General features: G+C 43.8%; 1 protein-coding gene across 4 annotated transcripts in view; it reads right to left on the reverse strand.

The window, feature by feature from the left end:
* The window catches only part of ATF6 (activating transcription factor 6), an 80,466-nt gene that overhangs the window by 43,363 nt on the left and 20,372 nt on the right, over positions 1-16,731 (reverse strand). For 3 of the 4 annotated variants that reach the window (XM_030455439.1, XM_030455440.1, XM_030455438.1), the window contains 5 exons: positions 14,004-14,147; positions 11,255-11,374; positions 10,254-10,356; positions 9,089-9,153; positions 4,495-4,609 (listed from right to left, as the gene is read on the reverse strand). In XM_030455439.1, the coding sequence (XP_030311299.1) occupies positions 4,495-4,609; positions 9,089-9,153; positions 10,254-10,356; positions 11,255-11,374; positions 14,004-14,147 (547 nt within the window). The remainder of the gene's footprint in view (positions 1-4,494; positions 4,610-9,088; positions 9,154-10,253; positions 10,357-11,254; positions 11,375-14,003; positions 14,148-16,731) is intronic. The other variant, XM_030455441.1, reaches the window with a different exon arrangement.

Consider the following 16,731-nt stretch of genomic DNA (forward strand, 5'->3'; position numbering starts at 1 on the left):
GCCCTTCCTCACAGGAATTCTGCTGGATCCCTTCACAGCCTCCTTGCTCTTCTCTGGACCTGCTCCAGCACCTCAATCTCCTTCCTGAGCTGAGGGGCCCAGAACTGGACACAGGACTCAAGCTGTGGCCTCCCCAGGGCTGAGCACAGGGGCAGAATCCCTTCCCTAGACCTGCTGGCCACACTGTTCCTGAGCCAACCCAGGATGCCATTGGCCTTCTTGGCCACCTGGGCACACTGCTGGCTCCTCTTCAGCTTCCTGGCAATCCAGACTCCCAGGTCCCTTTCTGCCACTCTGTGCCCAGCCTGGAGCTCCCCATGGGGTTGTTGTGGCCAAAGTGCGGGACCCGGCACTTGGCCGTGTTGAACCTCATCCCGTTGGGATCAGCCCAGATGTGAGGTCTGACAGGGAAATGTTTGGCTGAGAGGCTCCCAGGAGCCCTCCAACAGCACTGACAGAGCACCTTACAGCAACTATCTTGACTTTTGCAGCCCTGCCCCACAGGGTTTTAGAAGAGATGGAGCCGTTTTGGTATCAGAGATGTTCAAAAGGAGAAACCAAAGGAGTTGGCAGAGCAACAGATGCTCAGTTCCATCCCTCAGACCAGGCAAAAATGGAAGGAAGGTTCAGTGCCAACTGGAGACTCCAAAGTGCTTCAGCAGAGCTCAAACTTTTCAAGAAGCTTTTCAGAGCTCCCCTTTGCAAAGAAACACAGAGTACTCACTGCACAGACTCCTCAGCTCTCAGCATGATCCCAGAACAGCCCAACTTAGAGGCAGACTGCACAGACACAGCTTCTGAGGGCTGGAGCACTTGGGGCCAGCAGAGAGTCCAAGTGTGAATTATATAGTACTGAGAAAGCAGATTTTGTTACACTGTCAGGTTTCTGTAATGCTAGATGAGCACTGAAAAGAATGATCTTCCTAAAAGAAGGATGAAAATATAAAATTAACAAATTAACATCTCCAGAAGTAAATGGTAATGAGCCCTGCTGACAAGGGATGTTGGCTGCTGAGGCCTGGCAGAGATGGGAGACAAGACTGCTGTAGTTCAGGCACTCTTTACTCACTGTAATTTACATATTTCTTCTTGTTTAAATACAGCACTATAGATTCCCCTGGCAGTTGCAGAAAATTAATTTATTTAGACTCCCAGAGTGAAAGCCCAGCTTCTTGTATGGACTCAGTCAATCCAAACACTATTTCCCTTTCTCCTCCTCAAAAAAAAAAAAGAGAAAAATCAAACTTAACTGTAAAGATGCCAACATGCAAGCTTTCTACATCAAGGAAAGGAAACAAAGCTGATGAGATAATGAGAAATTCACTCTTATAGGTACCAAGCATCACCAGAATATGACACAGCAAATGAGAGCTTTGCTCTTGCATCTTCAGAAGCCCTGGTTGAGCCCTGCTACAGGAGAGGCATGGGCAGCCCTAGCAAACTTCATTTTCTAGAAAATCCAAGGAACACAAGGCACAGCTTCTGAGGTGTGCATGAAAACATGCAGAAAACACACAAAAACCCATTTCAGCCCACAGACCCAGGAGAGATGCTGGGTTATGTGACACAAGAAACAGAGCAGCAAGCATGTGGGAAGAGAATCCCAGAGACATCAGATGGAAGGAATCTCTAGATCCATAGTCCTGCTTCCCACAACAGGACCAACACAAGAACCATTCACTCCCTTGGCACTCACAACTGGATTATTCCTCTTCATTTGTATATGGATGTTACCAGCTTATTAAGTATTTGGGCAGAAGACCAGAAAGGAGAACAAAACCCATCCTCTCCTTGTCTTCTAGTGGACAAGAGAACAAGCAACAAAGAAGTGAACTCTCCCATAGCACTGGGAAGGAAATCAGTCCTCTCTCAGCTCCTTATCAGCAATGAAAAGGGAATTGTGGTCCAGAGAAATGAGTCAGCAGTCTTCAGGGGAAGGTGAAAGGGCTGGGGCCCTGCTGATGGCACCCTCCAGGCTCTGCAGAGGACTCCTTTATTCTGCACTGACAAAAGAATCCAAGGAAGGAACTTACAAGTGCCCCAGGGCAGAGCTTGTTACTAGATCAGGTTTGTCCTGGTAATAATAAATGAGGTAATGCAACCAATTGCCTTTGATTTCAGGACAAAATTTCATTCATAAAAAAGAAATACCAACAGCTTTGTCCCAAATACACTTTATAAATGGTGCATTTGCATCTCCCCTTGCAACAGAGCAGAGCCAAGGAGTAGGGATGCTGGGGCACACTTGCTGTTCCCAAAATCAGCTCTGGAAGCTGACAAAGAGAGCTGACAACCCCCAGGTTATTGGTCCTCCAGTGTGAACTGGACCTGTGTACCATTGTGTGAACTCAGGTGGATTAGAGCAACAGCCACCAGTGAAGAATGAGACCAACACTATCCTGCTTTTGGTTCTGAGTTTCCAGAAAAAAACCCTTTATAATCAATTCTCCCCTCCCTTCTACTCATCCTCAGGATATGTGGAGCCTGGTTCCAGCTCTATTTGTGTTGCTAGCTGAAAGAACAGCAGAACATGCCAAGTGTTTAATAACAAAATTCCAGCCTTGTGACACAACCCAGTAATCCCAAGGCTGGAAACTAACCTCATATTTCTATTCAGCATAAAACACTCATCCTAACAGAAGCACCTCTGCATCAATCTTTTCTAAATAAAGGTACCTTACAAATTAAGAAAGTTACTGCAGATTAGGTCAAACAGGGATGCATCACCTATGGCATCTACAGATTGGTAGAATTATGACAACACAAACTGCTAAAACTAGTTATAGTCCTCTGTGTGCTCCTACACAGAACTGGTTGTAGCTGGATGAGCTGTTGTAGTGGCAACTACTCATCTCCCATCATCTTGGGATCTTTGTCAAGCCTCTCTGATGAGGAAACAAATTAAAGCTGCAGGGTCCTAAAAAAATGTAGTTGGGAGTGAGCAAGCACAGAATAATCTATATAGAATCATAGAATCCTAGAATTGGCTGGGTTGGAAGGGACCTCAGAGAGCATCAAGTCCAACCCTTGATCCACTCCCGCTGCAGTTCCCAGCCCATGGCACTCAGTGCCACATCCAGGCTCTTTGGAAATATCTCCAGACATGGAGAATCCACTACTTCCCTGGGCAGCCCATTCCAATGCCTGATCACCCTCTCCAGAAAGAAATTCTTTCTCATCTCCAACCTAAACCTCCCCTGGCACAACTTGAGACCCTGCCCTCTTGTCTTGCTGAGAGTTGCCTGGGAAAAGAGCCCAACCCTGCCCTGGCTCCAACCTCCTTTCAGGGAGTTGGAGAGAGTGATGAGGTCTCCCCTGAGCCTCCTCTTCTCCAGCCTCAACACCCCCAGCTCCCTCAGCCCTTCCTCACAGGAATCCTGCTGGATCCCTTCACAGCCTCCTTGCTCTTCTCTGGACCTGCTCCAGCACCTCAATCTCCTTCCTGAGCTGAGGGGCCCAGAACTGGACACAGGACTCAAGCTGTGGCCTCCCCAGGGCTGAGCACAGGGGCAGAATCCCTTCCCTGGACCTGCTGGCCACGCTGTTCCTGAGCCAGCCCAGGATGCCATTGGCCTTCTTGGCCACCTGAGCACACTGCTGGCATATTACAGCTGCGAAACAGGAGGCTTAGCAAGAAGACCCCAGATTCAGATCATGGCCAAATCTACATTCTAGACAGGTCTAAAGCACTCATCAAGACCTCTGCAAAAGGGAGGGAGGGAATAAACTCTGCCAACCTTTGGCTGGTGTTTCAACCAATGTTTCCCTTGATCATTTCCACCACCAGATCCCAAGCAGCTTCTCCCCACTACAGCTGTACTGGTTTCAACACCACTCAAGACTTGCAGGACAGCAAGTGCCATCAAAGACCAGGAATTCCATTTTAAAGCAATTTTTACTGTCACCAAGTGTGCTGCAGATGTGATGATGTGCCTGACAAAGCTGCAGCCAAGTCTACACTGCAACCCAGCACAGAGAGAATTACTCATCTGTCTCAAATCACAAGTCACAAAACAGCAGAAAAATTGTGCCACTCCAGGCAGTTCTGTACAGCTGCAAAATGCACATAAAACTGAAATGCAAGTGTTTTGGGGGAAAACAGAAACACTGTTAAGCTAGCAGTAATAATTTGTGCAGCAGGTATGCTTATTCCTACACCCAGAAGCAAAAAAAAAAGGTTTATACACCTATTAAATAAATATCCAGTTAAATATTCTGATTATTGGAGTGCTACCATGTCTTCTAGCACAGAGCTCATGGCATTCTGTCCTGTCTTGCCCTAGCACTAAATGTTTTCTGCAAAGCTCTTTCCATTCCTACCTGTGATGTGCTTATTTTGGAGGGATCACAATCTGGTCATATTGGTATAAAGGATAAATTTAGCTTTAACATTGACTAGGTCACCTTTTATATCAGAGAAGGAGACACTCAAGAGTTAGAAACAGCCTCATGGACACAGCTAAAAGGCCAGGACTGAACAACCACTTCACTTACCCTGCGAAATGACACAACATAAAATGTATCTTCCCTTCTTCGAATGGCTTCCAAAAAATCCTGATAGCTCCTTGGAGAGGCATAATACACCTGCAGTTCATTCCCTGGGTTCTTGCTGAAATAAAGAAGGGAGAAAGGTAATTATTATAGAGAAGAAGGTTCATTCAGTGAGTCAATGACTTTAAAGATCAGCTTTTCAAAAGAAGAGCAGCTCTTCATCCAGTGAGAGGAGCATGAACACAGGTGAAGACAGTGTGACTACTGAATATTTCTTTCAAGTTCAAAGTCTTTTAAAGGTCTTGCAGCAAGAAACTTCCAGACTTGATTGTATTCATGCTTTAGAAGCTGGCATGATGACTTCTGAAAATACATTTTAGCAGGAAATGTCATTCTGATAAAAAAACCAACTAACCAAACCAAAAACTTTTATTATTTTTTTCTGGGGTTTTTTACAGCTAAGGATCCAAACCACTCAAATTGAAGGAAAGTTAAGCACAGAGCTTTTCACTTACTGTCAAGTGACACCACCACCTTCACTCTCACCCACCTTACTTTAGGTTTTTTGCATCTTTTTGGCCAATTCAAAGATTTGCTCTTTGAATTTAGACAGTGGAACCAAAATAAGATATCCACATTAATAACTACAGCTTACCTTCTTCACAGTTCTCATCTTACTTATATCAGACATGAGGAAAAAACACTCTAAACAAGAACACTGGCAAGTCACACAACCATGGTACTTATCAGCTGTTCATCTTGGAAAGGTGAGAAATTCCCAGCACAGATTATCCTGTGTAGTTCCCCCATCCCACTCAAAAATAACATATTTATTTAAATTGGAAAATCATTGTAATATTGCCCCAATTTAATAGCATCCTGTCTGCAGTATCTGCAGCAAAACCACTCATCAGGCTGCCTCAAAACTTTCTGCTGATCCAGGTTTTAAACTGTGATTATCTTGGTGCAATACACATTATGATGCATCCCAAACAAGGCACAAACCTATAGTCAGGTGATTTTCTTGAGCAGCAGTACTAATAGACTAATCATTAACTCCTAATTAACTAATCATTAGCTCCCCTCTCACTGCTAATACAGTCCTGCTGCAATTGCAGGGCTACAGCTGCCAAACCAGTTGCCCTCTACCAGGACTGGGGATGTAAATCCTTTGGGATCAGGAGCAGGCAGCTCTACCCTGGGCAAGTTCTTTAGTAGAATGCAATCTTTAATAGAATTCTTCAGTATCCAAGTGAGGAATCAAATCCCATCCTGCACGGAAAACAAAGATGGGAGCTAATTGGAGCTTGATTACTCATTCCTAAAACACGAAGCCCCCCCCGTCCCCCAAGCCACCCCTGAGATTCAGCATTAAAGATTTATTGTGATAAAAGGCCTTACACCCACACACTGCTCACTAAAACACAGCCTGAACACTCCAACAGGGCCCACAGCTTGGTTTGCTCGCCCACGCTGAAGGAGATGGAGCTAGACCTAAAAAACAGCCTTCCAAAATTCTAAATGCAGCCCTGGGAAACACTGCTTCCAAAGCACTTGGAAACCACTGGGCTTTCTGCAAACCTCTCCTGGGTCCATGGAACAATCACCAGTCCCAAATGCCAAGTGATTGCCTCTAATCCTGGACAGACTAGAGAGCTGGGCCAATTCCAACGGGATGAGGTTCAACAAGGCCAAGTGCCGGGTCCTGCACTTTGGCCACAACAACCCCATGGGGAGCTCCAGGCTGGGCACAGAGTGGCAGAAAGGGACCTGGGAGTCTGGATTGCCAGGAAGCTGAACAGGAGCCAGCAGTGTGCCCAGGTGGCCAAGAAGGCCAATGGCATCCTGGCCTGTATCAAAAACAGCGTGGCCAGCAGGTCCAGGGAAGGGATTCTGCCCCTGTACTCAGCGCTGGTTAGGCCACAGCTTGAGTCCTGTGTCCAGTTCTGGGCCCCTCAGTTCAAGAAGGATGTAGAGGTCCTGGAACAGGTCCAAAGGAGGGCAACCAGGCTGGTGAAGGGACTCGAGCACAGGCCCTATGAGGAGAGGCTGAGAGAGCTGGGGCTGTTCAGCCTGAAGAAGAGGAGGCTCAGGGGAGACCTCATTGCTGTCTACAACTCCCTGAAAGGAGGCTGTAGCGAGGTGGGAACTGGACTCTTTTCACAGACGACCTTCAACAAGACAAGAGGACACAGTCTTAAGTTGTGCCAGGGGAGGTTTAGGTTAGATATTAGAAAGAATTTCTTCACGGAGAGGGTGATTAGGCTATGGAATGGACTGCCCGGTGAGGTGGTAGATTCTCCATCCCTGGAGACATTTAAAAAGAGACTGGATGTGGCACTCAGTGCCATGGTCTAGCAACTGCTCCGGTGGGTCAAGGGTTGGACTAGATGATCTCTGAGGTCCCTTCCAACCCGGCTAATTCTATGATTCTATGATTCTAATCCACTGCTGTTTACCTCTGGGGGTTTCAGAGTACCCACCAGGGACTCCTCCACAAAAGGGAGGAACTTAAGATCTGGAAGAAGGTGCAAAGTTATCAGTTGGTCCAGCAATACATTGCAAGAAAGCATTATATTAAATTGTGTACATTAAAAACCCAAAGGGCACTCACTTCACCACCACAGAGCTCTAGGACACTAAACATTGCTTATTTAAGAAGGAATGAGGTTGCAGATTCAGTGCTTTATGTATCAAGGGCCACAATATTGACACTGCAAAACTCAGAAACAAAAATAATTCTAGAATTCAAGTTTGGTATCTGAAGCCCTAAATACACTTGCAGAAACACTCACCAAAATTACCTCTGAAGAAAGAAAAGAAAAGAAAAAATAAAAATCAAGAGAGCTGGGGAGGGGGTAGATAATAATCCTGATTTTGACCTTTCCTCTCTGCTTTTAATTCACTGCCATACTTTTCAGTTGATTAATTTTCTAATTTTCTTTTAGAATCCAGGACCCACAAGACAATGTCAGTCTTATCAATGGCATAAAGATAAATCTCAACCCTACTGATGTCCCCCTTGTTATGGACTCAGGTCACCAACAAGGGTGTTCTAGAAGGCAGAGGTCACTCAATTTCCAGTCACAGCATTAGTATTAAAAATTAAAAAGCCACTCATATCAATCTTCAGGGCCAACTACACTTACAATACCTATCAGGAAAGCCAAAGTGGTTTGATTTTTGGTTTTTTTAGGGGTGTTCAGCCTGGAGAAGAGGAGGCCAAGTGGGTCCTCACTGCAATCCTCATCTTTCTGATGCAGGGTACAAATGGAGAAAGGTTTTCTGACAGAGTAAACCTGAAGCTCAACCTCCTCTGAGCAGGAGGTTGGACAAGAAGTCCCCAGAGTTCCTTTACAACATAAACTCCCCTGTGACTCAGTAATTTCATGGATTTCATGGCTCTGGGAGGAACTGCAAGTCTGTTCTATGTTCTTAGCAGTTCCAGGACAACAACAGCAAGCAGCTGCCATGACTCACTGGTCCTGCTCATTTCAACACCATTCATCTGAAAAAAAAAATGTGACTTCTTTCTGAGCACTTCAGATTATTCCATACAGAGCTGCATGATGCTGCAGACTGTTTATAATAATCCAGACTGACTTTTTTTTAAGAGCAATGCAGGCATGTGTATTAAACTGCCTTGTGCCATGAGGCTTGTTCAGCCAATCTTCAGCTGAAATAAACATCTTCCATCTACCTGGAGAACCAAAAAACCTTTTTTTCTTAATTAGTGAAGACATCAAACTTGGCAGCTTGGTTTCCATAACATAATGGGAAGTTTCCATAAGCCTGCAGCTTACTATTTTCTTTTTTTTCTTGCTTTTAAAGCAGCAATGGAACCAGAAACCACAGCTGTTGGACTTCTAATGGCAACACTTCAGGTGGACTCCAACAAGAACTCCACTTTGTACTCCTTTCCCCATTCTGCTCACTCCTCTTTGTCACTTCAAGGCAGAGAATCTTTTAAACACTGTCACAGAGAACTCAGGAGAAAGAACTTGAATTTCTTTAAGCTTTTCTCTACAGTTCTTCCTGTCTCAAGGGAGGAGAGACAGTACAGACATACAGGATGGAGGGGAGAGAAAGAATCAGGAAACTCTGGGTTATTAAGTCCCAATCAACAGTGAAAATCAGAAGATAAAGACAAACCATGGAAATCCAATGGGTTTGGATTCTTTAAATATGTCAAAATAATTTGGTAATAGGTATAATCTTGAACATAATAAGATGAACCTCTCTTACCAGACTCTTTGAACCATCTCATGATGTTCCTCTAGACAATCCCCCCCTTTTTTACTCACTAAAGCTTCAAATCTGTTTAGAAAGGGACTCTGCAGAGTGAAGGAAATGTCTTCTTAAAATTCATTGGTAGAGTCATGAAAAATGCAGCTGTGATACCAGGGTTTCTTTAAATGCAGTTTGGATCAATGGAAGGAGTTATTTGCTAAGGAATGAAATTAGGCCAATAAATGTAGTTAGCATCTGGCTTAAGAATCCTGAAAACAAGGTGAAAACTGGCCTTTTCTAACAGCTGTTGGTGAAAATCTAGATTATTAAGTAGAAAAAAAAAGCCAAAGCAGTTTTTCTGCCTTACCTGAGGCTGGTGTCTGTGTAAGGCATGGCCATGAGCTGGGAATCTGTCTTCTCACTGAGGGAGCTCTGAAAAAGTGGGAAAGTAAAAAGATGGCACAAAGTGAAAAGAGTAAATATTTCCTTGGTTTGGCACTACAGAAAACACCATGAACATCTGTAGCAGAGAGGGAGTAGATAACAGGGTGCAGAGGGTGAACAGTGCCAATAAATGGACACTTCCCACTGCTGAAATAAGTGAAATGGACCCCAATTAAGCTGGAAACATGAAAAATGAAGTGTTTCAATCCTGCCAAATTTGAAGTCATACATTCAGAGACAAAGAAGGGAGGCTGCTGCACATACTGTGTCATCCAAGCAGAAAATTTACTCCCAATGATGTCAGATTTGCAGAATTATTCTGAGGTCACACCTACTCTGGAGCTGCCTTCTGTTAGTGCAAGGGTGTTTTGGAAGCAGGCATAGGGGTGGCTCCAGGGAGTGGCTCCCACAGTTCCAATCCTGGCCCAAAGCTGAGCAAATATGGGAAGCTGAATAACATATTCATATATGCCTCTAACATATTCAAGAAAGGGGAAACAGAACTGCAGAAATAATAAAACAAAGATCTGCAGAGCAGAGGTCAGTGAGGATGGAGGGGGAGAAGGTGCCTGAGGAGAGATTTCCCTGCAGCACATGGAGAAGCAAAGGTAGAGCAGTTCCTGAAGGATTTTTTTAAATGGAAAAAAAGGAGCCCAAATCTCCATTCTGCAGTCTTGTCAGAAATATATCCCTCCAGGAAAAATCTGAATCAGTTGTGCCTCTTAGCCATGAGCCAGGTGAATGTGCTGCAGGTTATTTCTGTTAACCAAGCGTTCATCCTTATCCTTACCCAGCCTTACAGAGAAGTCATGCAAATAGTTTCAGAAAACACTTAACATATTTGATGGCTGCTAAAAAACTGGAAAAACCTTCAGTCTGAATCCAAGAGCAGGAATGGAAGAACTTTGACAACATAATAATCCACCAAACCCAGCATTTATAATGGGAAGTGCTGGGTACACTAATTACAGGCACTGTTGCTACTTCTGTCTGTAATGACAAGTGCAGACAAGTAAGAGAGAATATTTTGTTGAGTTGTCTGAAATTATCTTGTCATTATGTTGATGCACTGGTATGAACCTGCCTACCTGCATAACCCGGGCTTTCTGCTGTTGGTTATTTGAGAATCTTCTTGATCTTGTTCTTTCCACTTCATGTCTATGAACCCATCCTCGAAGTTCATGATTCAGCCTAGAAAACCCCACAGCATTAACAGATGTTTCAAAGACTACTGGCAGGATTTCTTAATTTTAGAAGAAGGCAGCCTAACTAGCCACTAGAAAGACACTGGAGTTTACTACTCTTCTAAAATAACCTTATTTTTAACACCAAAGTAAGAAATGTAACAGCAAGATTAAATCTATGAGGGGATTCATAGGGAAGTATCTGAAAATTACTGGGAATATAAAGTATACAGTGCTTTCTTCTGCCAAATGAACAGTAATTCTGGAACTACTGGAAGGAGAACTAATTTAAAAATCAAAAGCTAATCAGTTCAAGACAAAATATTGGTCCAGAAGGCTAAAATCCAGTAAATAAATCTGAGAGAAAGAACTGACAAAGCAGAATGGGGGATAAGGCTAGTGACACACTCATTTTTGGAAAAAGTGGAGCTAGGTGTTAGATTCTAACAGTGAATAATGCACATCTGCTATGTCAGGCTAAGTCTGCTTCTACTGTAAGCTAAAATAGCAGACCAGCTTTTGGGTACTTCAGGTAGAATAGGCTTTTAGTTAGACTTCATTTCCATATTATGGGCATTATATGAACTGATGTCTCTTTGGAGTCATCAGAAACTCTCAGGCAACCAGAAAATTGTTATGTGGTTATTGCTAACTTGACCAGTGTGAGAAGTGAGTGCAAATCATTACTAAAACCATCAAAAGGTGACAAAGTCAACCTCCTGCCTCCATGGGAGTAGACACTGGGCAGTTTGACACTTAGAGGCAGTGCTCTCATGCTGGGGGAATGCTACAGGAGGACAGTGTCATCAGTCAGAGCTGGCTGGCCAGTGGCACTCACCCACTACACAATTTATATCTCAACTCCTCCTAAAAGCTTAAATACTCAGAAAAAGGAGTTTGCTCACCTGAGTGACTCTGTCCGATTGATCAGGGGCTGGCAGGGTGGTGGGGGTGGTGAGATATATAGCAGAGGTTCTTCTGAGACTATCATCAGGGCTTTGTTATCAGACACAGAACCATCATACCTGGGGAAGAAAAAAAAAAAAAGACATCAAGCAATTCTTTTAAAAGAAGTTTTTTGTGAACCTTTGACCAAACCCAGAGAGGTTACAGCTCATCCCATGGGACAGCTGAAACAGGTGAGTAACAATTCCTATCCAACATCCAAAGGTCTCAGGCAGTTCCCCCAGGATGTCTGGTAGCACTCAGACAGTTGAACATTAGCAGATGTCAGACCTCTTGCCAAATGGGCCAGATATTGGAAGAAAATGAAGCCTGTAAAATATTTCCCATAATATGTAAACTATGAGATCTCTGCAGAGGAAACTCTCCCTTTCATTCCAGAGCCATGCAAAATTTGCTACAGAAATACTGAATTTATTCCCAGCTAAAACTATGCAGACTTAAAGACCATAAACTATATGACAATGGAGCAGCCACAAGCTGTATTACAGCTGAGAGGATTTATGGTGCCAACAGTCTCCAGAAGTTAGCCTGGCTTTGATAAAAAGGGAAAAAAACCCACACATTTCAATACAAAACTCCAAAGCAAAGCCTCATATTCCTCTTTCCTGGTTACCTCTACCTCCTGAGGGGTTAACTACTTATCACCAAATACCTGGAAGTTTCTCTCTTGATAGGGTTATCAGTTAACAGTCTTAAACCTTTTGGTTTTGGAATAAACTCATAGCTCCTAAACCTTCTTTCTGAAAAATGACCTATAAGAGCTGCTGAAAGCCTGATGCACATTCCTTGCTTCTCCTCTTTACTGCACCTAGAACTGATAAAAGCAGAATATATAGCAAAGAGCTCACTGCTGGCCAAAAAAACAGGGTGAAGTAGTAATAAATAAAAGGAAGAGGTCCAGGCACTGGAATGTCCCCCTAAGACCACTCTACTTTGCATAAGTCATGGGCTGAAACTTGCCACAGGGACACAAACCCTGACCATGGCTGAAGCTTTAAAATATTCCTGATTTATTGCCTTCTTTCTGCATGGCAAAATACATGAGGGCTTCCTGTACATCTGTGCTTTGTTCAACTAACCAAAACACTCTACTGGAAAGAGACAACTTGATAGATTAAATCTTGTAAGGGGAAAACGTGAGCCTGATTAGCCAGACTGCAATTGGGAGATAATTACATGTTAATTTATGCACCGAATGCTAGAGATCTAGGTAGCTTGAAAACAAGGAGATAACTGAATAATTGGTAAGCATGAGGATGGACTCAGATGTCTTGAAAGGTGTCTTGAAAGGTGTCTTGAAAGGTGTCTTGAAAGGTGTCTTGAAAAGCTTCTTGAAAAGCTTCTTAAAAAGTTCAGTGCAAAGTTCAGACTATGACCTTAATTGTGAACTTCCCAAATCTTCTCTTGAAAAACTAAGAAAATAAATATTCCAGCTTAAAAAATCAGAAGAGAAAGGTAATAGGGCAAATATCATAACTATGCAAGCTAAAATAAAGATAATGGACAAAAAAATCAGATGAAAAATTGAAGAAGGTGCTGAAAATCTCCATGCCATACACTTGTTTAAATGCTCTCTTCCACCACTCTCCCTAACACCATACAGCAAAACTAACCACATGTACACTTTGGAAGTCTCAGGTAATTCTGGAGATAAAACATGATATTCTTTTGAAAAGCAGCCTGGTTAATTTTGTTAAATACTACAAAAAAATAAAAGAGTGTTTGTAAGCTGAGTTGTTCCATAAAAGCAGCAGTAACATTTGGGAGCAGTAAAGCTCCAAAAAAAGTCAGCAAATAAAATGGCAGCTGGGTCTAAAAGCACCATCACCCTCTGCCACTGAGAACATAGAATCCTAGAATGGGCTGGGTTGGAAGGGACCTCAGAGATCATCAAGTCCAACCCTTGATCCACTCCCGCTGCAGTTCCCAGCCCATGGCACTCAGTGCCACATCCAGGCTCTTTGGAAAGATCTCCAGACACGGAGAATCCACTACTTCCCTGGGCAGCCCATTCCAATGCCTGATCACCCTCTCCAGAAAGAAATTCTTTCTAATATCCAACCTAAACCTCCCCTGGCACAACTTGAGACCCTTTGTGCCCTCTTGTCTTGCTGAGAGTTGCCTGGGAAAAGAGCCCAACCCCCCCCTGGCTCCAACCTCCTTTCAGGGAGTTGCAGAGAGTGATGAGGTCTCCCCTGAGCCTCCTCTTCTCCAGCCTCAACATCCCCAGCTCCCTCAGCCCTTCGTCACAGGAATTCTGCTGGATCCCTTCACAGCCTCCTTGCTCTTCTCTGGACCTGCTCCAGCACCTCAATCTCCTTCCTGAGCTGAGGGGTCCAGAACTGGACACAGGACTCAAGCTGTGGCCTCCCCAGGGCTGAGCACAGGGGCAGAATCCCTTCCCTGGACCTGCTGGCCACGCTGTTCCTGAGCCAGCCCAGGATGCCATTGGCCTTCTTGGCCACCTGGGCACACTGCTGGCTCCTCTTCAGCTTCCTGGCAATCCAGACTCCCAGGTCCCTTTCTGCCACTCTGTGCCCAGCCTGGAGCTCCCCATGGGGTTGTTGTGGCCAAAGTGCAGGACCCGGCACTTGGCCGTGTTGAACCTCATCCCATTGGGATCATCCCAACTCTCCAGTCTGTCCAGGTCCCTCTGCAGAGCCCTCATGTTTAAGGCTTTCATCTCACCTATTAATCTTTTTGGGAATGATGGCATCAGGTATTTTCTGAGCTGTGCTGGACTCCTGGCTAGCTGAGAATTCCAGAAGATTTCTGGTCCTGTGGCTGGAACTCGCAGTGGAATCAACTCCATTGGGATCCTTTTCAAATATACTGGAAAACAGAACAGCCATAGCAAAAAAAAAAGCACATAGATAAAGGCTCTTCAAAACACTCTGCCATAATGTTACATGGATACAGTTCACATCACATCTAGTGTAAAAACAGGATTTTTTATATTGTATTTCTGTCATTCAAAGCATTAGCAGCAAGAAAAGCAAATCTGTTCACCAGTTTTAACTGTTTAAAGGATTTTGATGCTGACTTTCATGTTCCCCCACAAGCTTCACCTAATGAAACTGAGATCAATCTAAAATCTCCTGCAAGCTGAAATCCTGCCCTGCTCCCACCTTCTAGCTACTTGGGGAGTTTTGTTTGGTTTTTTTTCCACCCTTTGAATAGAAGATGTCATTGTTCTGTTGTATCATTGCTTCCTCTTCATTTCTCCCACAAGAGGTCACTTGCAGAGTTTGTCTGTAAACAGGGCTCCATCTTCAGGTAACAGCCAGGAGAGGACATTTAGGTACCAATGTTCTCTGACTTCTCATTCCTAAAGACCTTTCCTTGCCACGTGGCTACAGGACACAGGATATAAAAAAAATATTCCTCTTTACACACCTCAAATTGAGGTGAAGGGAAAAGCATGACTTGGGACCAGTCCTTTCATCAGCTGGGACAAAGGACAAGCATCTCCTGCAGAGGTCCATCTAGAAACACCTCCCCACCTGACTTGGGTTTTACAACTGGTAGTAAGAACAGCAAGAACACAGAGTGGGACAGGAAGGGTCTACAGTGCAGATCCCAAGAGCATGACTCTGAAGATGAAGTCAGGATTTAGCATTTTAAAACATCAGCTAGAAGAGGCTAGGAACTGTGAAAAAGAAAGGTGATCCCATTCAGAGGGGAAAAAAAAGCTTCCAAAATCAGTATCTTCAGCTAGGATATAAATAGTTGCTTAAAAAAAAAGTTTTAATATGACAGATGGTAAAAACACAGACATTTTTTTTCATTTTGTATGGCTACAACATGTGGAGTTGGAAAAGAAAAGAGCACTTTGGCATAATCTGCCCTGAGCAAGTCCCACTTTTTGTAGGAACTGAGTTACTGCCCCACATAAAAAGTCAAGAATGACTGAAGAAATTGTTTTACTGGACAAAACAACCAGTTAGAAGCTGGAATCTTTTCTATTTGGCCACATTTACACACCTGGGCTGCTCTGCAGCCTGCATTTGGACGTCCCAGATACCAAGAGCATCAAACACCCTGCCCAAGCTGGCTGAGCTAGTGGCTTGTTTAAGATACAAAATCAGATCCAAGGGAAAAAAAGAAAAGAACCACCAAATCCTTCATGCAGATGTTTGTTGAGAAGTGTAGATACATTTGATTATGGGAGGCAAAGAAAAGCAACACTCCTATCATGGTTTCTCCAGGCATTCAACAGCACCTGATCTTTTAGTTGTATTTTTACTTCTCTGGTCTGAATGTCAGTTTGATAAATATGGAAACAAGCCTTGCCAGGAGCCCAAACTAAATTTCATTTGTACTTCTGGCTGAAGAAAACCCTGTGCAATTCAAGTTTTGAAGACTGACATTGAAGTTGTACAGTAATTTCTAGACTGAAACCAAGAGTGATATCATAGCAAAGAGTTTTCTGGGACAGAACCACCTCTGAATATGAGCTGGGATGTTGCCAGTAGGCTCAAGTTGACACCAGCCAAGGACCTTGTCCTCTTCCTAACATGTTCCAGACAAGACTGCCAGAGTACCAAAGGTTGCCTGGAAAGTATTTCTGGTTTCTTATACCTGACAAGGGCACCATCTGCCAAGAGCAAGGCAGCACCTTCTGCCAGGCTGCTCCTTATCTCTGAGAGCACTGGGCTTGGAAGAGGAGCTCAGTTTCTTTCCTCTGTTGCAGAGTTTGAGGAAAGCCACCTAAACTGGGAGGAATCTGGCATTCTGTGCAACTGCAACCAGCAGGACAAGACAAGGGACAACTCTTCCAGGAAGAACATGTGGCTCTCATCAATAGAGGAAGGGGGAAGCAATCACTTCCTGCTGTAGTTTGGAAGAAAATCGAAGTTATTCCATTTGATTCAAGCACCAACCCATTAAGGGAGGTTCTGAAGGGTCTGGAACCTGAATTCAAGTCAAATTTACTCAACCTGTCCTTCACCTCCTGATTTCTCTCTTCAAGAAGAAACTACACCGTAAGATCAAAGGTGTGCTCCAGAAGCAGTTTCCTTGCTTTGGGCCATCTCCAACACAAACGTGCACTTAATTCAGCATTGAAACACATTCACTCAGTGTCACAAACATTAAAGGAAGTTTCTCATATTAGAAAAGTCCCAAATATCTTCTGGAGATTCTGCTGGTCTTGCTAAAACACCCAGAGGACTCAATATTTCCCTAGCACCTGGATTATGTGGCATTACTGAATGCCTCTTGTACTCCATATAATGATTTTCTCTTCACAGCTCATCTCTACTACTGTGTAAGAAATTACTAGCCACTTGATTGTCATCACATGTATCTATGTTTGTTAGCATCCTTCAGGTACACATCACTCTTAAGTCCACCAGCCTCCTGAGGACTGATAAATGGGAGGTTATTGAGACTTGAAAAAACAGAGAAATAATTG

Source organism: Calypte anna, chromosome 8, assembly GCF_003957555.1.
Source record: "Calypte anna isolate BGI_N300 chromosome 8, bCalAnn1_v1.p, whole genome shotgun sequence".
Classification (NCBI taxonomy): Eukaryota; Metazoa; Chordata; class Aves; order Apodiformes; family Trochilidae; genus Calypte; species Calypte anna.